This window comes from Palaemon carinicauda, chromosome 8, assembly GCF_036898095.1.
Source record: "Palaemon carinicauda isolate YSFRI2023 chromosome 8, ASM3689809v2, whole genome shotgun sequence".
NCBI lineage: Eukaryota > Metazoa > Arthropoda > Malacostraca > Decapoda > Palaemonidae > Palaemon > Palaemon carinicauda.
In genome coordinates this window covers 163,811,981-163,839,480 of record NC_090732.1, presented here as the reverse complement: position 1 = coordinate 163,839,480, position 27,500 = coordinate 163,811,981, and the positions used below count along the sequence as shown (strand labels likewise).

Sequence of the window (27,500 nt, the reverse complement as noted above, 5' to 3'; positions counted from 1 at the left end):
CCAGTCATGAGCGGCCTCTAAATCTTTAAATAGTTAGCCCGATTGTACTTCAAGCAAAAGAAATATGTCCGGTATTGAATTGGACTTATTAAGGAACGTTTATGCAATTGTCAATAGTCATACTTTATGCTTGAGAGGTTGTATTTCATCCATTTGAAAATCAGTGACCCTATCCATGTATTTTTGCCTTTTTTTTTCATTTGATCATGGTACTGTAACCATATCACTGAACCGTAGTACATCCCACTAGGGTAACACCCTACATTTTTTGCTTTAAATTTTTTCAGCTCCCCGTTTATAATTCCCCTAATACCATCCTCCCCAAACCTTCCCGTCCCTTCCCCAGCTCTTCCACTGGGTGGTGATTTGGTGCAGGAAGTTCTGCAGTTCCTCACTTGCTTTCCTCACCTCCTTCTACTCTTCCTGGTTTTGCTCACCCTCCTTCCTTCACAGGTTTATACTATTTCACCTTCCTCTCTCCTCCACCTATTAACTTTATTATTATTATTATTATTATTATTATTATTATTACTGGCTAAACTACAACCCTAGTTGGAAAAGCAGGATGCTATAAGCCCAAGGGCTCCAACAGGGAAAATAGCCCAGTGAGGAAAGGAAATAAGGAATTAAACTACAAGTGAAGTATTTAACAATTAAAATAAAATATTTTAAGAATATGGTAACATTAGAAAAAATCTTTCATATATAAACTATAAAAACTTGATAAACACAAGAGGAAGAGAAATAAGATAGAATAGTGTTCCCGAGTGTATCCTCCATTTCAATCCTTCCATCCATACCTCCTGCTCTTCCTAATGCCTCCACTAATCAACAATCCTTAATCAACATTTCCCTTCGAATCCCACCATCACTTCTTCCCTCCCCTTAACAATCTCCCCCATCATTCGCCCCCTCCCCCCCCTGTAACTCCTGCTTTTTAAGTTCCCACAATCTCCTTCCACTCCTCCGTATCCACGTCACCCCTTCCCCCATCCAATCGTTCCCCCTCCCTCCCAAGGTTCGGTCCGCTAATGTCTCGGCGAAGGGAAGTGTTTGAAGTCGTAATTTGCTCCGTGTTATTGTTTTGCCTTTTTTATTTATTTATTTTTTTATAATGCAAGGCGTTGATGGCCATGGCGCTACCTGTTATTATACGTGTTCCGTAAGTCGGCCGTGCTATGTAATATCACTGGGTAACGGAGTATGATGCTCTTGTTGTCTTTGAAGGCTCTTTTTTAACGTCTTCTGAGGCTGTCTTTTACTTTTGTTTATGTATTTTACTTCATGTTAATTTAATTTAATTCTTTTTAATGTCTCCTGAGGCTGCCTTTTACTTTTGTTTATTCATTTTACCCTCATGTTAGTTTTAATTCTCTGAAATAGTAATTTTATCTTTTTACTGATTTACTGACTTATCTTACTACAAATTTCATTTTACTTTATGTAAATTTAATCCAATTTAATCCTGTGAAATAATAATTTTATCTTTTTACTGATTTACCGTCCTAAAAAAATCATCTACTTCATGTTAATTTAATTTGATTCTGTGAAATGATATTTTTATCATTTTATGGATTTACTGATTTATCTACCTACAAATTTAATTTTACTTCATATTGATTTATTTTGATGCTGTGAAATGATGATTTTATTTTTTTACTGATTTACTAATTTATCTTCCTACAAATTAAATTTCATTCGATTTCATGTTGAATATTTATATGCATATATATATATATATATATATACTTGCTCTTTATCATACAGGGGAGATATTTTGCAGAATGAAGACTAGAAACCTTACACCGAACTTATGGGAGAAATAAATCCCCAGGTTTTGGTTTTGTATATAAATGTTTGAAAAAAAATGTTTCTCGTTTTTTCCTGTCGTCATCATTGATAGGTAAACCGGCCTTAAGATGAATGTATTTCTTCTTTTTAATTGTGATAGGAATAGTGATAAAAACGTAATGTCCACGCTCGTAATGGAGGAACCAAAAAGACTTAATTAAATTAGGTTGTTACGTATAGAAAAGCAAACAAGAAAAGTTAAGCATAAGAAAATTCAAATCAATTTGATATCTTATTTTTTCAAGTAAGTTAATTATTTTATTTATTATTACAGGTATATAATATATCTAAAAGGCTACAATTTAAAGCCATTATTTTTTTTATTTATCTCTATCTCTGCTTTTATACATATAGTAGTGTGCGTGACCCGTCAAAAATGACTGCTAAATATTTTGGTATATATGCACACACGCATGCATCCCCTTCTCACTAGGGTATGGATGCTACTCTTATGTGTGTTTATACTGTGTGTGTATATATACATACATATATTTAAACGCCATTATGTATATAGATGTGTGTTTTTTGTTTTTGTGTATGTGTGAAACCTTTGCCTGATTAAAAATCCCATGCATATGTTGATTTGAGCAGTGAATTATATACTGTATATGGTATTTTGCTAACTGTAATGCAATAGAAATATTTTTTAGCTTATTTGTAATTACTAATCAAACACATGCATGTCAGTATGATTTCTTTTCAGTCAATTATTCTGAATCATACATATTTCATCATTCACTGGCTGATTCTAATTCAATATTAGTTAATTTTTCGGGTTATATAACTTATTTCCATTAAGATGCTAGTTAACATATTTTCTCAATCCTTTTCTCCCTCTTGATATCTTGGCAAAATTAGAATAAAGTTCAAGCATTTGCCTTTTCCTTGATTCCTCTAGCCTTGCTCTCGCACTACTTTAAGGGTTTAAAAGCCGCTCATTAATGGCAGAGGCAAGGGACAGTGGCAATGCCTTATCAAGCAGGGCAGTGCCCTAGAGACTGACCATATGATTAGCGCCCAAGCCCCCTCTCCTCCCAAGATATTACCAAGGAGAGCCTGGCATTATTATTATTATTATTATTATTATTTGCTAAGCTACAACCCTTGTTGGAAAAGCAGGATGCTATAAGCCCAGGGGCCCCATCAGGGAAAATAGCCCAGTGAGGAAAGGAAACAAGGAAAAATAAAATATTTTAAGATCAGTAACAACATTAGAATAAATATTTCCTTTATAAACTATAAAAACTTTAACAAAACAAGAGGAAGAGAAATGAGATAGAATAGAATGCCCGAGTGTACCCTCAAGCAAGAGAACTGTAACCCAAGACAGTGGAATTCCATGGTACAGAGGCTATGGAACTACCTAATACTAGGGAACAATGGCTGAAACTATTATAGTCCTATGGTCAGTTCACTTGTTACGATAATTACCCATTTTATTTCATGTTTTAGGCCTACATAGAACTTAAGGGTGTTAGTGTAATTTGATAAGCTTTGTGAATAAAATTATACTGTATGGAGAAGGGCGTCTTTCATATTCTTTTGGAAAGTGTCTTAGCAACATTTCAAACTGAAAATCGATTCTTCACAGTTCCGTTTGATTGCAGCACATCTTCCTATTTCTTATCGCAACCGCATTGACAGAGGTAAGCTCCCCTCACTGTCGGCCTTTGCTTTAAAACATCGTGGTTTGGAAACCAGCGGAAGTCTTTTCAACTGGATGTAACAGGTGTAGTCACCTTGGAAGTCCAAACGGTAGATAATACTTTGTAGATGAGTGATATCCGTTTTCAGACATCCTTCGCGAGTCTCTCTTTACCTTCACGGCTGAGGACGATGTAATTAGAAGCAGCAATGGCAGAAAGATGGGGGAGGGGGGGGGGGTTGTTGGACGCTGATTGAGGAAGCAGAAGGGAAACTTTTTTGGGGGGGAAGTTTGGGGGAGGTTGATAATGAGATTGAGAAGGTCGCGTTGTGCTTTTATGAATTTAGAATCAGACAGGTGTCTTTGTTGCAAGTTATTATCCAAGAGAGTTCTCTTGATTATTTCCTTTCTCATGGTTGCTTTCTAATCTTCATCCCTCTTTTGTATCTCCCTCGTGCTTCCTCTATTCTGGGATTCTTAGTGCGTGTAATTTTTCTTGTTGTAGGAACACTGGACTTTATAACATCCTGCTTTACCAATTAGGGTTGTGGCTTGGGTAGTAATAATAATAATAATAATAATAATAATATGAACATTACACTTAGTTATAGCTACAAAATACTGCTGCATTTATGAGTTCCACAAAGCTTTTAGTTATCAACTATTTTATTTTCGGTTATGTGAATGAATTAGCGCAGGTATTTTCCAGAATCTCTCTCTCTCTCTCTCTCTCTCTCTCTCTCTCTCTCTCTCAAATTTTTACGGAATATCAATCGACCGTATTTCAATAAGGTTATTAAGGTAGAATCCATAATTATTCTTTATTAGGTTGCACCAGTTATGGTATATACTGTAGTTCAGGACTGGAATAAGCGCTGGATATTAAATCTGTGTCGTGACATATATCATCTAGTTATATCTATTTATTCAATTATAACCGAATCCGTTCTCGTCATGCAGAGCTTGGGGAAACTAGACTTTCCTCCCCCTTCACTGCCCTCGGTCTCCCCCGGATTCACCTGCGGCTACCGGTCCCTCTCCCCGCATTCTCCTCCGGTCCTCCTCCCCGCATTCACCTCCGGTCTCCCGTCCCCCGTCCTTTTGTGTCCTAGTGATAGTGACCTCTGTCAATCATTTGATGTTCAACTTTTTCATTCATCTCATCAAAAGCATCACGACGCAGTGGTGGCTTCGAGGTTGACCTTCCCTTTCTATGACGTCATCTTTTGAAAAGAAATTCAAGGTTCCCGGATGTCCTAGAATAGATGAGCATATTCTGGTTATACTCTCTCTCTCTCTCTCTCTCTCTCTCTCTCTCTCTCTCGAGCGTGGATTGGATTGGAAAGAGTGGTCGGAGTACTTTTATGTCTCATGTACTTCATTGGGAAATTTTTTTTGAAGGTGCAAGCAGGATAATTTCAGAATTCAGGATTTCACTTTATTGCATGCAACGTTTTTATTCGCATTCTGAGGTTTTACCTTCAGTAGTTTTAAGATTTTTTGAGTATGTTTAAATGCAAAGTATTTTTGGCAAGTAAAGCTTTTACATTTTTCTGCAAACGCGTTATCATTTGTGCCACCCTTTGTAGTATTGTACGAGCTAGCGTTTTTACTTAGAACAGGCAAACACATTTCTATTACGTGCAAAAATTCTTGCCTTTTATATTCAAAGAAATTTTGTCCGTTATACAAGCGAGTGTATTATATTATGACACTATATTCACTTTGAATTCAATCGTTCATTAACGGCAGTGACAAGGGGCAAGGCCCCACTCTTCACCCAAGTTAGGGCCAAGGATCGCCAGGCAATGTCTCCTGGGGACTCCTATAAGCTCCTGGAAATATTTCACTGGAAAGTGGAAACTATCAGGCTTGAGCGGGCTCGAGCTCCCAAAGCACAGAATGCAGGTCAGGGTCGCTTCCATTAGGTTACCACTGTTCATCTTTAAAGGGTTTAAAGGTCACTCATTAACGGCATAGGCAAGGGACAGTGACAACAACCTAGCAGTATAATGTCCTAGAGACTGACCTTGTATGCGTATCATCAGCTCCCAAGTCTCCTCTACGCTCAAGCTAGGACCAGGGAGGGACAGGCAATAGCCACTAGTTCACTGGAAAGTGGAAACTATCGGGCTTGAGTGGGCTCGAACTCCCAAAGCACAGAATGCAGGTCAGGGTCGCTTCCAATAGGATATCATAATGCATCTTTAAAGGTTTTAAAGGTCACTCATGACCGGCAGAGGCAAGGGACTGTGTTAACGCCCTAGCAGGATAATGTCCTAGAGACTGACCTTGTATACATATCAGCTCCCAAGCCCCCTCTACACCCAAGCTAGGACCAGTGAGGCCCAGGCAATAGCCACTGATGACACGGCAGGTAGACCTATAAGCTCCCGCAGGTTAGAGATTGCATACTACAAGAAATTATCGAGCTGATAGGATCTCGAACCCCAGTCCAGCAGGTCGCTTGGCAGGGACGTTAACAGTAGGCTAGCAATGCGTGCATAGAGATTTGAACCTTCATGAAATGGCATTCGTATATTTACAAGCAAATATATTGAGCAAATTACATGCAAGTGTATTTTATGCCATAAATGTGAACACCTCTTATCTTTTACATAAAAATCCGTGTTTTCACGCAAAGCGTTAGAAGCGTAAGTGGTGCTAGTATTGATTTGCAGCGATTGCTGAGAGAGAACGCGAATGTGCATGAACTGATAATGACGGCATACTCAGTCGGAGTATTCGATGCGTAATTTTTGTAACCTCTCTCTCTCTCTCTCTCTCTCTCTCTCTCTCTCTCTCTCTCTCTCTCTCTTGATGTTTTAAGAAAAATATATCTATAATTAATTTACTGAGTTACATAATTTTTATAACTTTAGATAGATATGCATTACTACTAATACTTCTACTACATGAAGAAATGAAGAATGGGGAAAGCTAAGCGTGACCGAAAAGATATATATACTGTATATATATATATATATATATATATATATATATATATATATATATATATATATATATATATATATAACCAGAAACTTTTTCTTTATTATATAGGGGAGATAATTGAGACTTTTTTTTTTCTTTTTATGCAACTGAATATAACTTAGTCATCATACAACTACTGCCAAAGACCTACAGGATTAAATTACACAAGTTACCCGTAATTAAATTACACAAGTCACCCATAATTAAATTTCACAATTTACCCGTAATTAAATTACACGTCACCCATAAAGGACTCCATTTTACCAATCACTCAAAAGTGCAAATAAACCAAGGCAAAGATGTTAACACGTGTTAATACCAGGTCAAAAAAGAAATGTCATTCCAAGAAAGTATCCTGTACCATACCACTAATCTGTGGAATGTGCACGCAAACCACATTCCCCTCCACTGGTAGGCTGACGTCAATGGACTTAGGATTATAGGCCTAATGTACCCCTGAGTGCATTTCTCTGTTGTGTCTCTGGGCAGAGCTATTATGCCTGACAGAGGAACCTGTCTGTACAGTCTGTACTTTGTAATGTGAGATTATTAAGAAAAATGAAATGTAACAGATAGTCTTGAATAAGTGTCTTACCCTTTCTGGTCAATTGTGATTGGAGAGCTAAACAAGTAACTGAAAATCGTAATTTAACCCTTTCACTGCTATTGGTGACTTAGTCTCTCTTTCCGTCCCTCGAGTAGTGGGGGAGGTAATAGTCATGACCTGGTACGATGGAGTATCCCGAGAGGTATACTCGGAAACCACACTCGCCAACAAATTGTCAAAACTGCCATGTTGTAATTAGGAAAAGGGGAGGGAGTGAAAAGGGTTTAATCTGTGTTTGCATATCTACCTAAATATTTAACCGTCATTTTTTGACGGATCGCATACACTAGTTTATGCATAAACGTGCATAAAGATAGATCTCCGAATACGAGTCAAGCCTGTGGTGTCATGTTAAAGATATTGAGCATTAAGGAGATGTAGACTTCATATATGCCATGCATACGACTTTAATTAAGACCTTTCTGGGAGCACTAGGTGGTTTATAGGAAAAATATAAAAAAGGGCAGTTTTTCACATGGCATACAGATAGTACAGAATAATATATTTTACAGAAGAAATGTACAGAAAATCACATAACATGCAGATAGTATAAAATAGTGTATAGAAAAAAATATAAAAGGAAATTTTCGAATAACATACATACTGTAATATGAAATAGTTTATGGAAAAAAATGTAGAATAGGCAATTTTCACATAGCATGCATATAGTATAAAATAGTTTACAGGAAAAAAATGCAAAAAAATCACATAACATACAGATAATATAAAATAGTGTATAGAAAAAAAAAATTTAAAAAGGGCAATTTTTACAAAACATACATATTGTATAAAATCGTTTTTAGAAAAATTATAAAAGGCAATTTTAACATAACATATAGATAGTATGAAATACTTTATAGGAAAATTATAAAAAAGTCAGTTTTCACATAACGTACAGATAGTATAAAATAATTTAGTTTAAATATAAAAAAGTCAGTTTTCACATAACGTACAGATAGTATAAAATAATTTAGTTTACAGAAGAAATGTACAAAAATCACATAACATACAGATAGTATAAAATAGCTTACAGAACAAATATAATATAGGGAATTTTCAGATAGTATAAAATAGTTTATTGAAAAAATATAAAAAGGGCAATTTTCACAAAATGCAAATAGTAAATTATAGAAATGACAAGAAAAACAATTACAGTAGATATATATATATATATATATATATATATATATATATATATAAATTTAATATTAAAAAAAATATGTAAAAAGTATATGTGATAGAATAAAGAAAACATTGGCCTATATTGTTTATCTGGAAGATATGACTCCACACGCCTGGCTGGCTTCCTCCCTCGGATTCCTTTCTTGTTATCAAGGCTCCCGGGAAATTGATGGCCACGGAAGAGAGCAAGGGGTATTACAATATATATATATATATATATATATATATATATATATATATGTATGTATGTATGTATATATATATATATATATATATATATATATATATAAATATGTGTGTATGTGTGAGTGTATGTATATACACTTAAATATATATATATATATATATATATATATATACTGTATATATATATATATATATATATATATATATATATATATATATATATATATTTATGTGTCTACACACATTGTATATATACATATATACAAGTATATATATATAATGTATATATATAAATATGTATATATACTGTATATGTATATATATGTATATATATATATATATATATATATATATATATATATATATAACCGTCTTGTTAACAGCTTGCTCTGATTATAAATTACTATTGAAATCAATTTATGGGAGAGGTGAATTGAAGACTTATTTTCTAACTTTACCACAAATGCCAATGGCCAGGAGTGTTGTGACACTCGAAATAAATGTCGCACTATTTTTTTTTTGTATTATGCGTGTGTGTGAGTGTATGTATATATATATATATATATATATATATATATATATATATATATATATATATATATATATATATATACCGTATGTGTGTATATATGTGATATGTCATGAAATATGTTTTATGAATATACAACCACATTTGCCTTTGGAGTTGTGTTCATGAGATGCGCCTCTTAAAATAGATTTAAATAATTCCATCTGAATGTGCTTTAGTCGTTCCAATTTTACTGCCATTATCAAGCTGTGATGTCATTCTTGATTAGATTAGTAACTCTTCTTGGAAACGGACGCTAAGCATAGCCATAAGCCTTTGCACAGATTGATGGCTTTTGAGAGAGAGAGAGAGAGAGAGAGAGAGAGAGAGAGAGAGAGAGAGAGAGAGAGAGAGAGAAATGCATTTCGACGGAAGTCATGAACTTGAACAATACATTTTTTGGGTTGCACCTTGTTTGATTTGACAATGAAGAATGACCATTCAAAGTCTTCCACTGTCTAGGGGTTGAGTTCTCTTGCTTTAGGGTACACTCAGACACACTCTTTTATGTCTTTCATCTTCCTTTTGTTTTTTAAGTTTAAATAGTTTATATATGAAAGATTTATTTTAATGTTACTGTTCTTAAAAGATTTTATTTTAATTGTTAATAATTTTTCCTTTTTATTTCCTTTCCTCACTGGGCCATTTTCTCTGTTGGAGCCCTTGGGCTTATAGCATCTTGCTTTACCAACTAGGGTTGTAGCTTAACAAATAATAATAATAATAATGATAATAATAATAATAATAATAATAATAATAATAATAATGATAATTATTATTATAATAATATTATTATTATTATTATTATTATTATTATTATTATTATTATTCTTATTATTATTATTATTTCTTTGATTATTGTTAGAATTTTCGGTCATTCGATCTGGACAAGGCAAAATCGTCCACAGATATCGAATCATTCGAATACCAGATGCTGTAAGAGGACTCGATTAGGTTATTTCTGTTATTATTAGCTTAATCGGATTAAAGAAGGTCGCCAATGTGAAGGGACACTCTAAAATGCATGTCGTATTGACCCAAGCACTGTTTGCACTATTGATAGAAGCATTGTCAGTGAGATTTTAAATTTCTCCATGCAATGTAAAAGTTTTTTTTTTTTTTTTCAACCGAATGCCTCTTGTTTGCTTGTGGTGTGTTTGAAAGTGTGCTTACAAACACATTATATGTATACATAGATATGCATTTGTATATATGTTAACCCCATCCATGAAAAATACCTTTGTTTTAGCTTTTGAAAGGACCCTCTCCCTTGTATTCTGAAGAGGAAGGGAGATGGTCCCTTTTAAAGCTATTAATATTTGATTTTTCGTGTTTAAGGATCTCTTATTTATAGTCATATACATGAAATTTTTTTATTTATAGGGAAAACACACAAACACACACACACACACACATATATATATAAATGTATATATAAATATACAGTACATATGTATATATATATATATATATATATATATATATATATATATATATATATATATATGATGTTTGATGTGTGTGCAGTCAGAGAATAGGAAGAGGCTGTGTGGCTTGCAGTACTGTCCCCCTGTAAAATGTAATTGTCTAGAATCAGAAGGGTAACACTATAGAACCACTCCCTCCTAGGGGATTCTAAAGGGGAAAAAGACCCCTCTCTCTCTCTCTCTCTCTCTCTCTCTCTCTCTCTCTCTCTCTCTCTCTCTCTCTCTCTCTCTCTCTCTTAAGCTACGTAGCGCAGTGGTAGAGGGTTTGGATTGTAAGCTGCGTTACCAATTTTCGACGGCCGAATCTGATGGAGGGTAACGATATGGTTGTGCGTAGAAATCCTTATTACACCTTTTAACTGAGCAGTAGATTGCTTAGTGTATTTTGCTTCTGTGGGTAGTATCTGGGATGAGAGAGAGAGAGAGAGAGAGAGAGAGAGAGAGAGAGAGAGAGAGAGAGAGAGAGAGAATTTTTTCTGGGTGTCATGGAGAATTGGAGAAATTGCTTCTTATCTTTGCTATCCTTAGCATTTTTCTGGGAAAATAATGTGAATAATTCTAAGATAACATTTTACAGTTTCCAGTTAGAAAAACAAACAATGAACATAGTGGTTTACCATTTTAAGATTTTTTTTTCATTTGCCACCCCTTTGAAAAAACTAAGGATAATGTTTAAATATAGTTGCGCATTAAAACATGTGTTGATTAAGGATAGTTATAGAAATGATAGTATTTTAATATAAAGTATTCCATGTTCACAATGTAATGTATTTTATGTTGACCAAACTTCTTGAAGCATATGGTTCAGAACAAAACATAAGATGCTGTCTTTAGGGGGTTTGTTGATAAAACTAGGACTGTCCATTGGCTTAGATAGAGTCACAGAATTTGTTGGTACGATATTATTATTATTATTATTATTATTATTATTACTAGCCAAGCTAGTAAACCTAGTTGTAAAAGCAAGATGCTATAAGCCCAAGGGCTCCAACAGGGAAAAATAGCCCAATGAGGAAAGGAAATAAGGAAATAAAATACAGGAATCCATATTAATGAAATTATCCAAAGAAATATGGAATCCTTTTTAATTGCCTCCACTCATGGTCATAATTTAAATCTTAAGCCAATTTATGTTTTCCAATAAACCTGTATTATCTTCTTATATTAAATCCGTCTTATCTAGAATCACGAAACTGGCGTTTAGGGATCCCCTTCCCCTTAATGAATACGATATTCTTTTTTACTTATGCTTATTGTGAGTCAGATGATGTCACCATTACAAAGAAAGTATTAATTCCAATTAAGTTGTTTTACTTTTCCTTTCGTGGCGATGATACACAGACATATTTTGTGTGTATGTATATATATATATATATATATATATATATATATATATATATATATATGTATATGTGTATATATATATATATATTTTTATATATATATATTATACATACATACATACATACATACATATATATAAATATATATATGTGTATATATTTGTATATATAAATATATATATATATATATATATATATATATATATATATATTATATACATGCATATATATATATATAAATAAATTTATATATGTATATATGTATGTATGTATATATTCCCCTGATAGCATGCAATATCAGTTGATGTGTTTCGCAAAAGCATACAATTATTTATGCAGTTACTCCATCCGCTGTAGCTGACAAAGAATGCTCTGTTACAATACTTGGCAAAGGTTATCTAATGTTGTCTTTGCGTTATTTATTGTTGTTTTTTAATGTTTATGATATAGAGATTTGGATTTGTTGGCTTGGTTGCTATTGAGGAGTAATTTACTAATAACCAAAATACTCTCGTGAAAATAGTGAATATTCTTATTTCCGTGTAATGTTTAAACTTCAAGGTTTTGGATTTTTATGTAATTTTTATTACATTGTTTACTCATTTTTATGGATTCCTAAAGGTTTATGTTGGATTTCTATGTTATTTTTCATTACGTTGTTTACTCATTTTTTATGGATTCAAAGACGTTTTATTTGTACTGTATATTTAGAATATTTAGTTGTCTTATAGAAAACGTTTCATTAGCTATACTAATTTAATGTAATTTCCAGTTTACAGTTTTTACAGTAACATTAATTTCATTTGTCTAATTTAAATTTTTTTTCTAAATAAGACCTATTTTGATCGTTCCTATCCACTTAAACACCTATGCCTGTGTAAACAATAAACAATCAAAACGTTGCATTACAACGTTTTTTTTGTTGCATTGTGGGAGACTCCAGTGCCAGCTGTCCTTTGTTTTGGGCAGGTTGGAATGCCCTTCATTCAGGCTGTAGAATGCGGTCCTAATGTGACTTTTCAGAAGAGGATATCTTTTGTGCAGGTACACATTACTTCGACATTTCGAGAAATATTACTACGGAAACGTTTTTAGTTTCCACGGGTTAAATGCATTTACGTGTTGTAAGGTAGGCGGAGGGAGAGAACGCGCTTGTATTTTGTCAGTTTAGTTTGTTCTGTTCTAGGAAGGGTTAAAGATATAGAGACGTTAAGTTTGTATTTTTTTAGAATTTGTATTAGGCATAAAATATGGAGATCAGATTATTTTTAATTGTACTTATTTTGTTAGGAAGTATTAAAAAGAGTGTTATAATGTTAGGGAGGAGTTACAAGGATTTGGGATGTATCATAGACTTTTTACTCCAGTTGCTCTTGGGTAGAGCGAATTAGTTTAAACGTTTATAGTGGTTTTTATGATCTTATATATATATATATATATATATATATATATATACAGTATATATATATATATATATATATATATATATATATATATATATATATACAGTATATATATATATATATATATATATATATATATATATATGTATATATATATATATGTATATATATATATATATATATACTGTATATATATATATATATATATATATATATATATATATATATATATATATAATCATCAGCCGTTGCTAGTCACTCGCGTCTCTTTATGGTCTTTCATCCTCTTCCGGCAAATTTTCTTAGCTCCTCAATCCATCGTCTTTTCTGCTTTCCCCTGCTTCATTTGCAACCTCAAGGGACCCATTCTATAATTAATTGTTATTAATCTATATGCATAACTGTATGTTTGAGGGTGTTTCATAAATCTTATTTGCATATTGCTTGTATTTAAGGTATTTGTGTATGCCTATATTTTATGTTATTGATATGATAAAGGTTTGTTGAAAATGTCTTTGTTAACTGAGTCTTTGTCCTTCGCAGGGAGCCGGGCGGAGGACGGTGTTCCCGACATGACCGTCCTGTCGGACATCAACGAGGACGCCATTAACCACAACCTCAGGGTCCGATATCTCCACCATCGCATATACGTATCCTTTTCCATCCACGTTATTGATTTTATTTCGCTGTAGATTGTCTGGGTAAGTACAGTATATAGGAGAGGAGATGCGAAGAATAAAGGCTCCTCTCAAGAACATTTCTTTATTTTGTCTTTATTTACTATATTTCAATGAGATTAATTCGGATACCATATGCATAGGGAGGGAGTGGGGTGTAAATATACTATGATGTATGTGTTATAAGTTGTAAGATTGTTAATGTATGTTTCATAATGAAATATAAAAAAGAAAGTGACGAGGGCTTCGCAGGAATATGCAAAGTGGCGAAGATCGAGAGGAATGCTCAGAAGTCTTACATTCGTTGCAATTTTTTGGGGTTGTGGACTCTCAGGTCATAGAAGGCCATATGAATATATTCATTTATGTATGTATGTATATATATATATATATATATATATATATATATATATATATATATGTGTGTGTGTGTGTGTGTGCGTGTGTGTGTGTGTGTGTGTGTGTGTGTGTAAATATAAGATGCAAGAAAGATTTTTAGCCTAGATAGGAGCCTTAGAAAGGACATGAATAAGTTTAACTACTTGGAATCAATAATAACAAAGGAGGGAGGTACTAAGAAAGCAGTGAGGCAGAGTAAAAGAAGCGTTGTGAAAATGGAGAGAAGTAACCTGGAGTTGTTTTAGTTAACAAAATGCAATTAAGACTCAAAATTAAGATCTGTATAAGGCAGCTATCAGTCCCATATTTTATTCCTTATCAGGCAGTTGAACCGGTAGACCTTCAAAAGTTCAAACTTACAGCGAATGTTTTTGTGTTGAACAGGCTGACATAAGTTTCTTTTTATAGTTTATATATTAAAGATATATTTTAATGTTGTTACTGTTTTTAAAAAGTTTTATTTTAGTCGTTTGTTACTTTTCTTGTAATTTATTTATTTCCTTATTTCCTCTCCTGGTGGGATATTTTCCTAGTTGGAACCCTTGGGCTTACAGCATTCTGCTTTTCAATCTAAGGTTGTAGCTTAGTTAGTAATAATAATAATATATGGGGCAGAAACTTGGGCATTTAAGAGGAAATACGAGGGACTGCTGGAGAGAACCGAGATGAGCATGGATTGCTGGAATATCACTCCTGGAAAGGAGGGCGAATCGAGATTTAAGAAGAATGTATGGTATATGTAATGTAAAAGATAAGGCTAAGGAAGCTCGGCTTAGATCACCATGACCATGTAATAAGAAGAGAGGAGCTGGAACCAATCAAGAGAGCTAAAAACGTGCCAGTGAAAGAGAGGGGGATGGGGGAGTGTGGGGCTTCAGCAGATGAAAATGATGGATGTGGTTTGACATACATATAGAAAATTTGTTCTGTATCTTCTTGCATTATCCACCTTAATAATCTTAAGAATTACTGGTGAGGCAAGTAAACACTGATATTGCACACCAAAACTAACTCTCCTTCAATCCCTTCAAAACAAACTTGCATTTGGTTCCAAATGTTACTTAGAATATAATAACATTTAAATGGACCAAATCCTAAAGATAACCGACTTGTAAACCTTCTTAACCCTTTTACCATCAGGCTATTTGGAAATTTCCAACCCTTAACCCCCATGGGGTTATTTTTTTTCAGGCACATTTTGCAGTATATATTTTTTTAAATTGTTCTAACACCCTTAATTTTTTACATAGAGAGGTCAGGTTGGTCTCATTCTCTTGGAAAATACCTGAAGTTTCTCAAAAAATTATCAAAAACATGCAAAAAAAATGTTTAAATAGCATTTTTTTGCAAGGACGTAACGGTACGTCCATGGGGGTAAAGGCATGAGTTTTGTGAAACGTACCAGTACGTCCTTTGGGGGTAAAAGGGATAAAGTAACCTTCAGTGACGAGAATAACGGGAAAGAATAGGATTTTCAAGAATGAAGAATTCCAGACAAAGTGTTCTCTTCAACGATTCCTGAGGAGTGGTTCTGATATCTAGCGGGCCCTGCAGAGGAGACTATAATAACGCCGCTGAGTATTTCGAGGGTTTCGAAATCCTTGCAGGAATTGGACTGGCACGAACTTTATTGGTTTTCCAAAAGATAGATTGAGGTTTTCACTTTTTGAGATGATGGTCTATTTCGGCTATTATTATTATTATTATTATTATTATTACCCCTTTCGCCAACGAAGTTGGAAGGAGGTTATGTTCTACCCTCTGTTTGCGTGTTGTGTGTGTGTTTGTTTGTTTGTGTACAGCTTCCTAGTCCCAATTTTAAGAGTAAATTAGACGTGCAGGGATTAATTGTTATGTAAAAAGCTGGAAATAATTAAATTTTGGAAGGTGGTTAAGGTCAAAGGTCAAGGTCACGGCCAAGCAAAATGTCCAATTCACGTAATCAGCCGTAAGTTTGAATGTCGTTGTCGAGAAATAAGCTGCCGCGGCGGAGGTCTGCGCTCTTCTGAGTGCCCTTCTAGTTGATTATTATTATTATTATTATTATTTGCAGTACTAGTAGTAGTAGTAGTAGGTCGTTTGAAAATTAGAATCAATTTCTTGTTAGATATGCACAATACCTAGACCCCATATCATTTTAAAGAATATTTTCTCAAATATATCTCTTTGAATAAGCAAAAAATGTAAACAAAGTTCATTTATTAATAGTTATTAAGATTTCATATACATATACATATATTTGAACCTTGATTGAAACCATGATAAATACAAAGGCCGATACAGAGAAAACGTTATAGGATAAACAGTTTTAAATAAGATCAAGAATTGGTTCGACAAGGATTTATAATGCAGTAAAGCCATATACTGTAGATTTAATACTGTAAAGCCATATAGATTCAACACAGCAAACCCATATAGATTTAACACAATAAAACCATATAGATTTAACACAATGAAACCCTATAGATTCAACACAGTAAACCTGTATAGATTTAACAATAAAACCGTATAGAATTAACACAAAATCATATAGATTTAACACAGTAAACCCATATAGATTTAACACAATAAAACCCATATAGGTTTAACACAATAAAACCATATAGATTTAAGAAAATAAAACCATATTGATTTAACTCAAAACCATATAGATTTAACACAGTAAAGCCAATATCATTAATAAAAATATATTTATCTGAACCAGAGTAGTCGATGTAAACCGCAGCCGTTCTGCCCCTCATCATTCTCCCTAACATAATTCACGCTCTTGTTCTCGCGCACGAACAGTCAGTCAGTCCCCAGTCTTTAAATGGCAGCTGGCTAATTTGTCCTGAGAATCGAAGAGCTTTTAGTGGTCACATCTAAAACCGAAGGTGTTCGGAAAAATGGCTTGGTGGCAGGTGCCTGTGGAGTCTCGCGTGGTGTCCTCAGGCACGGCCCCTCTGGTGTCTGAGAATTTGGAAGAGAGGGGTTGGTCCAGTGGTCCACGGGGGGAGGGGGTGGGGTTGTAAATGGGGTTGTGTGTGATCTTTCAGGATGTGTAATTGATACCTACACCCCGATACACCTGCGTTCTGGGTGTCTATTCGACGACAGGTTTGGGTTGAAGTTGATGCTTTTATTCGTTTTGGTAGGGCTTTTTAGTGAGGAATTTTTGACAATGATTGATTGATTGATTGATTTAAAGATTTTTGGCATCCTGACATCTAAGGTCATTGACGCCGATATCATTTATATATAAAAGAATAAAAGAATATTCAATGAAGCAATCTCCAACAGAATTAGTACATTTGAGAACAAATCCTTCAGAAGGATATTTGGAGTTGAATGGCAGGATAGAATTAGAAATGAAACTATAAGAGAGGTTACTCAAGTGCCATATGTGGGTGAGATCATGATGAGGAGTAGATGGAGATGGTTTGGGCATGCTCTTCGCAATCCCCAAGGAAGATTAGTTCAGCTAACTTTCAACTGGGCCCTCAAGGCACTAGAAGAGTTGGAAGACACAGGCCTACATGGCTGAGGACTATGAAGCGTGAAGTCGGAGATAATGAGTGGAGAAGTATTGATTTAAAAGCTCAATATAGAAACGACTGGCGAAATATAATCGAGGCCCTTTGTGTCACTAGGCGTAGGAGGAGATGATGATGATGATGATGAATTGCGAGGAAAATGTAAAATCTCAAGATAAATCATAATTAGGGTTGTAACTGAACTGTCTCGTTTATTTACAAGATTTTAACTTTATTACGTGATGAAAAGAGTGAACTTGGCATTGTTGCACGTTTCTCCATTTCTCTATTTGCCGACAAAAGAAAAGCGTAAATGGAGGAAGGAGAGGGAAATAGGGTTGTAAACCATGTGGATAACTGTTAAACTTTTGACCTTTTACTTGATCTCTCTCTCTCTCTCTCTCTCTCTCTCTCTCTCTCTCTCTCTCTCTCTCTCTCTCTCTCTCTCTCTCAGGATGAGCGAAAAGGGAGGACATTTTCAACAGCTGTTGTTGCCAGATACAGTCCCATAGTAGAGCCGTATCTACCTGCCGTTTTATAGTGTTTCATCTGCCTCACTCATTTATAAAATACGAAAAAAATGTTGTTTTCTTATATTTACTTTTATTTGTATCTTTTTTTTATTTGCCTTGTTTTTCTCTTATCTTCCCCACGTCCGTAAATTATTGATGTAGAACCTTTCGAGGAGTCTCTCTCTCTCTCTCTCTCTCTCTCTCTCTCTCTCTCTCTCTCTCTCCAAAAAAAAAGGCCACTTTTTGTTTTGAGTAAGGGTTCACCTCCAGACAATCTCTCTATTTTTTTATATATTGTTTTCTCCATTAGAACATTTTCCTTCCATTTTTCTTAAAATCATTCAGGGGAATAATGCAAGGGGATGAATAACAATCCGACCCATTGTGCTCTTGCATTGTTCCCAAGCAAGTCTTCTGCCAGTTAAATTCAGTAAACATTAGAAGCTTCAACAATAGCAAGTCTAATTTTGCATTGGATACCTGAAACTGAATGCCAAAACACTAGTCTACAATGGTTTAAAAGCACTGTGAAATTACCTGATTAATTTCTTTAGGTTTGTAGTTTTCGAATAGGTGTTTATTTCTATATTCCTGATATTTTGTCCGCTTGTTTTACATACTTTCTTCGGTCTTGTGATGTAATTGATCAGAAATTGGCAAGATAATAGTAAAGTCGTAGTTTTTATATCTATAAAGGTAGTGCCATATCCTTTGTACCATAGCCTTCCACTTTGTTGGTGTAGAGTTCTCTCTTGCTTGAGAGTACACTCGGGCACACTATTCTATCTTATTTCTCTTTCTCTTGCTTTTTGCTCAAAGTTTTTATAATTTATATATGAAAGAATTATTTTAATGGTGTTACTGTACTTCAAATATTTCAATTGTTCATTACATCTCCTAGATTATTTATTTCCTTATTTCCTTTCCTCACAGCTATTTTTCCCTGTTGGAGCCCTTGAGCTTATAACATCCTGCTTTTCCAACTAGGATTGTAGCTTAGCGAGTAATAATAATGATAATAATAATGATAATGATAATAATAATAATAGCCTAAGTATATATGAATTAGATGTTTCTGTAAGCCAATTGCTTTAAATTAAATGAAGATGATAACACCACGAACCATATTTGATTTATGGATATCAAACGTTTGTGTTGTCAAACGCAAACACGACTGCTTTTGAGTGACAGGAGAGATTAATCTCATTTCAGTTGGGACTCCTGTGAATTCTGGTTGTCCAACGAGAAGAAAAGAGGGGAGAAAGTTATAACAAACTTGCTCAAACTAATTAAAAAAGAACCTTGGAGGTGGAAGAAGGGCTTCTCCGCTTATGGTATTACTCTTCGTTAACCTCTTCAATTGGTTTTCACGTCAGTTTTGGTTTAGAGCTGTTACTCAGAAACACCTAAATTCTATTCATTTATAATTTTTTTGAATTTCCAGCATCTTTATCTCTGCAGTTTCGGTCTCTTATGAAAGTAATTCATGAGATATACACGTTAACTTTTGAAAGCTTATTAATTACAAGTGTACGCAACCCGTTTAAAATGATGCCTAAATGTTTAGATAGATATGCACATGCACCCCCTCTCACCAGGGTGTGAGTACTTCCTCTCCCAGCTATCCAAGGGATGCGGATAGACCGAAGTTATACATCTAGCAATGCCGCTGGGCATGACCGGAATATATATATATATATATATATATATATATATATATATATATATATATGTGTGTGTGTATATATATATATATATATATATATATATATATATATTATATATGTGTGTGTGTTTGTGTGTGTGTGTATCCAGACATTTTCTCATTATATAGGAAGACTGTTTTGTGAGATTATATAAAGAAAGCAGCCCCGAATCCATTTTCAATTATAGTTAAATTTACAAAGGGGAAAAGTTATTAACCCTTATACCAAACCAATTTCGTTCTGATACAAGCGACTGTGGGTCATAATGAGGCTTGAACGTCAGTTATAACGAAGAGTAAAGGCTGACGATTACGCTCCAAAGAGACACTCGACAATGATGACGCTAACGAGATTCAAAGCCTTGTTTAATGAGGTGCCTGGAATGGATGTGAAGTGCCTGGGGGACTATTATGCTGTGGCACTGTGTGTCATTAGGACAAATGTAAAGAAATATATATATATATATATATGTATATAAAAACTGGTGTACGCGGCCCGTCAAGAATGGCTTATAAACCGTTGTAAATGCACAAACACGCACACATATTCAACCCTTCCTATCCCCTCCCCCTTTCCTAACTACAACCTGCTGGTTTGGCAATTTGTTGGAGAGTGTGGTAACCCCTCTCACCAGGGTATGACAGTTCGCTCTCTATCTTGAGCGAGATATGAAGGATATATATATATATATATATATATATATATATATATATATATATATATGTGTGTGTGTGTGTATATGTATATGTATATGTATATATATACATACATATGTGTGTATATTTATACATACATACATATATATATACATACATACATATATATATATATATATATATATATATATATATATATATATATATATGTATGTATGTATGTATACACAGTATATATCTACCTTGAGTGAGATAGGAAGGATATATATATATATATATATATATATATATATAATGTATGTATGTATATATATACATACATATGTGTGTATATACATATATATATATATATATATATATATATATATATATATATATATATATATATATATATATATTTAGTGACACTTGCTCCTTATTATATAAGGGAAGTAAATGTTTGATTTTATTATTATCTTGACTCAAAAGGAGTTGAAGTGTGGCAAGTACAAGGGAATAAGTGGTATAAGGCTTTAATTTCTCAAACCAGACTCTAGCCTGGATCAAAGGGATTATTGTGTGCAGGTTTAGCACATTTCCCATCTCAAAAATAAAGAAAAATAAAGTAACATTAAAAACACTCATTTTGATACTTGCAATAAAAGACTTTGATATGAATCAGGTGTTATAATGGCGCTAATATGCCAAGATTAAATCAATTCTAAGACATATATTGTTATAAGGTATATCCTTATGATTATAAGGAAAAGAAATTATGAATTATTGTCATATTTATGACGCTAATATGCCAAGATTAAATCAAGTCTAAGACATATATTGTTATAAGAACTAACCTTATAAGAAAAAGAAAATGTGAATAAACATCTTAGTTATAACTTGTTTACACACCAGCATAAAAACGAAAGTAAGCAAGTGTAGGGAACGTAGCAGGGAAATCCTCTCTGAGTACAAATGAAAGGAAGGACGGACTCTATATATGAGTAACTCTGAATACATTTTCCAGTCTTCGAGTGTGTGTGTGGCCTTCCTTTCCTCTGGAGGGCCTACTTACTCCTTTTAGGCTTCTTTGCTTCGGGTCCTCCTTTCCACATTCATTCATGATTAAGGTCTTTGCCAGCTGGAAGTCTGGGATCTCTCTCTCTCTCTCTCTCTCTCTCTCTCTCTCTCTCTCTCTCTCTCTCTCAACTGGCAGAGTAAATAGAGAGAAAGAGAAGAGGAGGAGGCAATGTATGTGTGAGGAAATACGTGCGTTTGTTCGGTTGGTGGAGAAGGGGTGGTGGGTGGGTGGTTGGAGTTTTAAAGATGAAGGGTAGCAGTGTATGGCTCTGAGGAATAGACCTGAAGGAGGAGGAGGAGATCCAAGATTGTTCGAGTCAGATGGGAGGTGTAGGAGGCTTGTTGGAGAATGGAGGATAGGGAAAAGAGAGGAAAGTCGTGGTGGAGGTAGTTTTTATTGTAGGAGATGAAGATGTCGGGATGTACGTGGATGATAAAGTAAGAGTTAATAGGAAAAACTGAATAATTGGGGTAAATATCCTAATTAGATGTATAGGAATAAAGGATAAAAGAAAAGTGGCTAATGTGGAATTGTGTGAATTAGGAAGAATTTATAAGACATCTTATTTAGTTCAGTTCATTGTTTGCATCACTTCCCATCTGTATCTGTAAACATTTCTGGCATAAAAGTCAACATTTGACACCATATCGCTGGAATGAAAGGATGCCTGGAATTCCCCTTTAATAAATTATATCCCTCTTTCCCTCTCTGAGTTACTTGAATCCTGTAGATTACAAGATTTAACAAATGAAAGTTTTGTTTTTTCTTTCTTTTTTTTTTAAGAGCCATTATGCTCGTATTGATCAAGGCAGTTGCAGTGGCCTATTGGAAACGTCCCTGCCTAGCGATCGCCGGAGCGGAGTTCGAGTCGCGCTCAAGCTCGATAGCTTCTAGTAGTGTCTGCAACCTCACCATCCTTGTGAGCTAAGGCGGGGGTGTTTGGGAGAGCCATAGGTCTAACTGTGACCTGGTCCTCCTTGGTCCTAGCTTGGATGGAGAGGGGGCTTGGGCGCTGATCATATGCATATATGGTCAGCCTTTATGGGATTGTCATTGTCCCTTGCCTCTTGCCATTCGTGAGGGGCCTTTAAATGATGTACCTGGTGGTTAGTCAATTGTCGTGGATTGCAGTCAAGGTAATGAAGGGGATGGTGTCAATATCCTCATTCTAGGCTAAATGGATTCCAAAAAGAAACTTTAAACGTTCAAACTTACAGCGAACGTTTTTATGTTGAACAGGTGGACATAAATCTCATTTTATTGCTTATTTATGAAAGATATATTTTAATGTTGTTATTGTTCTTAAAATATGTTAATTCAATTTTAATGTTCTTAAAATATGTTATTTTAATTTTAATGTTCTTAAAATATACTAGTTCGATGTTGTCGCTGTTCTTAAAATATATTATTTTAATTGTTCATTACTTCTCTTGTAGTTAATCATGTCCTTGCTCTTTTCCTCACTGGACTCTTTTCTCTTTTGGGGAGTGCTTGGGCTTACAGCATCTAATGTTGTAGCTTCGCTAGTAATAATAATAATAATAATAATAATTTTGCTGATATCACTTCAAACAATTTTCTTTTACTGAATTTCATATGAAAGTACAGCAGATCCTCCCAATCAAGCGCAGGTCTTGTGATGTTATGGGAAATCCGAGTCATATTGACCGAAAGTCTCTTCAACCCTGTTTTATGAAAGCTCCGAATTTCCCGAATTCCCGGCCACATTCCGCGAAAATTGCTTGCATTTGCTTCTCTGCTTGAGTATGCAAATCCTCAGTCTGACGTTATTATACGGGCTCCTTTAGTCTGAATAATTGGATTAACAAATGGTCTTCATAATCAGGTAGTTGAATCAGTAGGACTTCAGTTAACTTGCAGCAAATGTTTTTATGTTGAACAGGTTGATATAAGTCTTTTTTTATAGTTTATATATTATGTAATATATTTTTAATGGTTTTAAAGGCTTTAAAAGACTGGAAATTATTAAATTTTGGAAGGTCAAGGTCACGGTCGAGCAAAAGGTCGAGAAATAAGCTTCCGCGGCGGAGGTCTGCGCTCTGCTGAGTACCCCTCTAGTTATATATGTAATGTATTTATTGTATGCTTCTAATTATTTATTCACTAACATACGCGCATTGTTGCATATTCAGCATTAAGATATATTTTATGTAGATAACATTGTATTGTATACCCTCAGGGTCGAGAAATAAGCTTCCGCGGCGGAGATCTGCGCTCTATTGAGTGCCCCTCTAGTTATATATGTAATATATGTATATATTGTATGCTTCTAATTATTTATTCACTAACATACGCGCATTGTTGCATATTCAACATTCAGATATAGCTCATATAGATGGCATTGTATTGTATACCCTCAGGGTGATAGACATACTGGTGGAATGAGAATATTACGATCTGCCGGGGGGGGGGGGGGGGGGGCTGGAATAGGGTTAGGAAAAGTAATGGAATAATTGGAGAAACGACGAGAGAGGAAGACAACAGAAGCACGTGAGAGCGAGAGAGGTATTGATCTAACGTTCCTTGATATCATCTCTCTGACTCTCACTTTCGTTTACTCTTCCCTTTCCGGCAAATTATTTCCTTGCCTTTTCTTTTTTCCCTCATATTCAAGTCCTTTTAATTATGCTATACCTTTAAAGATCAGGAAAGGGGCATATCTAGGTTTGGAGTGCCTTTTCTCTTTTCGCTCAATTTCAAGTCCTTTTAATTATGCCATACCTTTTTAAGATCAGGAAAGGGGCGTATCTGGTTTGGAGTGCCTTTTCTTTTTCCCTCTTCATATATCTTGTTTATCTTATCTCTTGGCTGCTTCTCTTTTTTATCTCTCTCTTTTCTCTTTGGCTTTTAGCCTCTCGACCCACTTTCTTCCCTTCCTCCTCTGCTCTTTTATCTCAATGTGTTCCAGAGCTGTCTTTGAACTTAGGGGATCATCATTTGTAGTTCGTTTATGGAATATATATCTTTCTTTGAGAATATATATATATATATATATATATATATATATATATATATATATATATATATATATAAAATTGTGTGTGTGATAAATTTTGCACATTTAGACGTGTTTTTTTTCATATTCAAATACACCATATATTTTAGTCTGAATTCTCTTATCGACCTCGGCATCAGAGTCCTAAGGCGGAAGTGCTCAAAGACAATAGCATATGACAAGCCGGGAATCGAACCCTGGTCCAGAATACTTGTATGACAGTTGTATTGTTTAACGGGATGAAAGGGTTTGCGTAATACCATGATCAGCAAAGCTGTACTAGTTAGGGGAACTCGTACTAGATTGGTTTGCTGTGAGCGATCAGGCGAAAATATCCAATCGTCACCAATCCGCACTGAGTAGCATGGTGATGAAAACTGGTTAATACCAAGAGATGAATTGACGTCCGAGGCCTATGTCCTGCAGTGGACTAGAAACGGCTGCATTTGTTGTTGTATATATTGCCTTATTTCCTTTCCTCACTGGGCTATTTTCCCTGTTGAAGCCCTTGGGATTATAACTTCTTATATGTGTTTGTGTGTATTTCTATTTGATTCATGATATCTATAGCCATTATTTTGGTGTCTGTTGGTCGTACTGCTGAATCTTCATTTATAGTCTGGTGGCTGTTTATTTACATTATGAAATACCTGCTGTAAATCTAATATTGATGTTGCTGTTAGTTTTGGGGATCCTACAAAAGAGCTTATCATGGTTTCATTCTCTTTTTATCTCTTTCAATCCATATTTCTCCGATCCTTTCTCCCGTACTGTCACTAATTGTTAATGCCTTGTTTGTCTTTCGCATCCTCTTCCTTCCCCCTTTCTCTCTCTTCCCTTTTTGGCTTCTTTCCATATTTCTGTTCTGTTGTCACCAGTTTTTAAGGCCTTGCTCGTCTTTCCCATCCTCTTACTTCCCCTTTCTCTCTCCTAGCTTTCTGACTTCTTTTCGTATTTTTGGTCTATTGTCACCAGTTTTTAACACCTGGTTCGTCTTTCCCATCATCTTACTTCCCCATTCTCTCTCTTCGCTTTCTGACTTCTTTCCGTTCTTTCCGTATTTCTGTTCTATTGTCACTAGTTTTTAATCGTCTTTCCCATCCTCTTCCTAACCTTTCATCTCTTCGCTTTCTGGGTACCGTCATCACTTCTCAGCAAGTCTAGTCTTGAGACGGCCTTGAACCCTGGGCATTGTGTCACCTCCTAAGCTCGGCTGTTGACGCTCTCAGTTCTGTTGATATCGAGCGAGGGTGTGAATCAGTGTTACAGGAAGAGTTCAGACGAGAGAAAAAAAGGTGTTGAGAAGTAACGTCAGGATGCGGAGAAGAACTTAAATATACTATTGAGAGGAAAAGTTATTTGTTCCTTGCAAAGTAATTGCAGTTAAACAGTGCCCCGCCTAAAAGCAAACTGTAGGTAATAAATGCACATTGCTTTTCCAACTCTTCGGCCAGATGTTGTACCCACTTTTTTGTCTTCTAGTTTACATTCGTTCCCACTTCCTATTCATTTTGCTATCCAATTTCTTCACGTTTGAGGGTAAATTAGGATTTTCCCTAGACGTTTGAGGAAAAATAAGGGGTTTTCATTAGAGGTTTGAGGGAAAATGGCGGTTTTCTGTAGACGTTTAAGGGTAAATGATGGTTTTTCCCTAGACGTTTGAGGGAAAATGATGGTTTCCCTAGACATTTGAAGGAAAAAGAGGGGTTTCCTTAGGCGTTTGAGGGAAAACGGGTGTTTTCCCTAGACGTTTGAAGGAAAATGAGGGTTTTCCTTAGACGTTTGTGGGAAAATGTAGATTTTTCCCTAGAAGTTTGAGGGGAAATGAAGGTTTTTCCTTAAACGTTTGAGGAATGGATAAGAAATAAGAATCTCAATAGATGGCTGGGAAAGCTTTGAGAAGTAACAACCTCAGGTATACGAAGAACTTAAATATACTATTGCGAGGAAGAATAATTGGGCTAAGGTGGATGATGTGATTAAAATTAAAATTCCCACATTATGAAAATGGTTAGAATACTGTAGATGGAAAAGAGAGCCATAAATGGAGGCCTCTTCATAGCCTACCAATACATCTGAAGTATGTTTGTGAAATTGATATTTTGTTATAAATGTTATTCTTATGAGCATCTGTATAATGATCAAAATAGTGAGAGAGAGAGAGAGAGAGAGAGAGAGAGAGAGAGAGAGAGAGAGAGAGAGAGAGAGAGAGAGAGAGAGAGAGAGAGAGCATTATAAAATATCTTAAATATCTCTACAACTTCACGGTCTTAAACCATGTATAAAATAATCAATGTTGTTTAAATTATAATTTATAGAGAGAGAGAGAGAGAGAGAGAGAGAGAGAGAGAGAGAGAGAGAGAGAGAGAGAGAGAGAGACTTATAGAATATCTTAAATATCTGCATAACTTCACGTTCTTAAACGATGTATAAAATACTCAATGTATATAAATTTATAATTTCGAGAGAGAGAGAGAGAGAGAGAGAGAGAGAGAGAGAGAGAGAGAGAGAGAGAGAGTCCCTTATGAAATATCTTACATAGCTGTATAACTTTACAGTCTTAAACGATATATAAAATACTCAATGTTATATGAATTTATAATTGAGAGAGAGAGAGAGAGAGAGAGAGAGAGAGAGAGAGAGAGAGAGAGAGAGAGAGAGATCTGCTTAGTGTTAATCTCGGTTGTTCCATTAAACTT

The 27,500-nt window shown here is 34.7% G+C and overlaps 1 protein-coding gene across 4 annotated transcripts in view; it reads left to right on the top strand.

Moving 5' to 3' along the window:
* The window catches only part of LOC137646092 (myosin-VIIa-like), a 466,088-nt gene that overhangs the window by 43,725 nt on the left and 394,863 nt on the right, over window positions 1–27,500 (top strand). For all 4 annotated transcript variants that reach the window (XM_068379284.1, XM_068379283.1, XM_068379282.1 and 1 more), the window contains exon 2: window positions 13,810–13,916. In XM_068379284.1, the coding sequence (XP_068235385.1) occupies window positions 13,810–13,916 (107 nt within the window). The remainder of the gene's footprint in view (window positions 1–13,809; window positions 13,917–27,500) is intronic.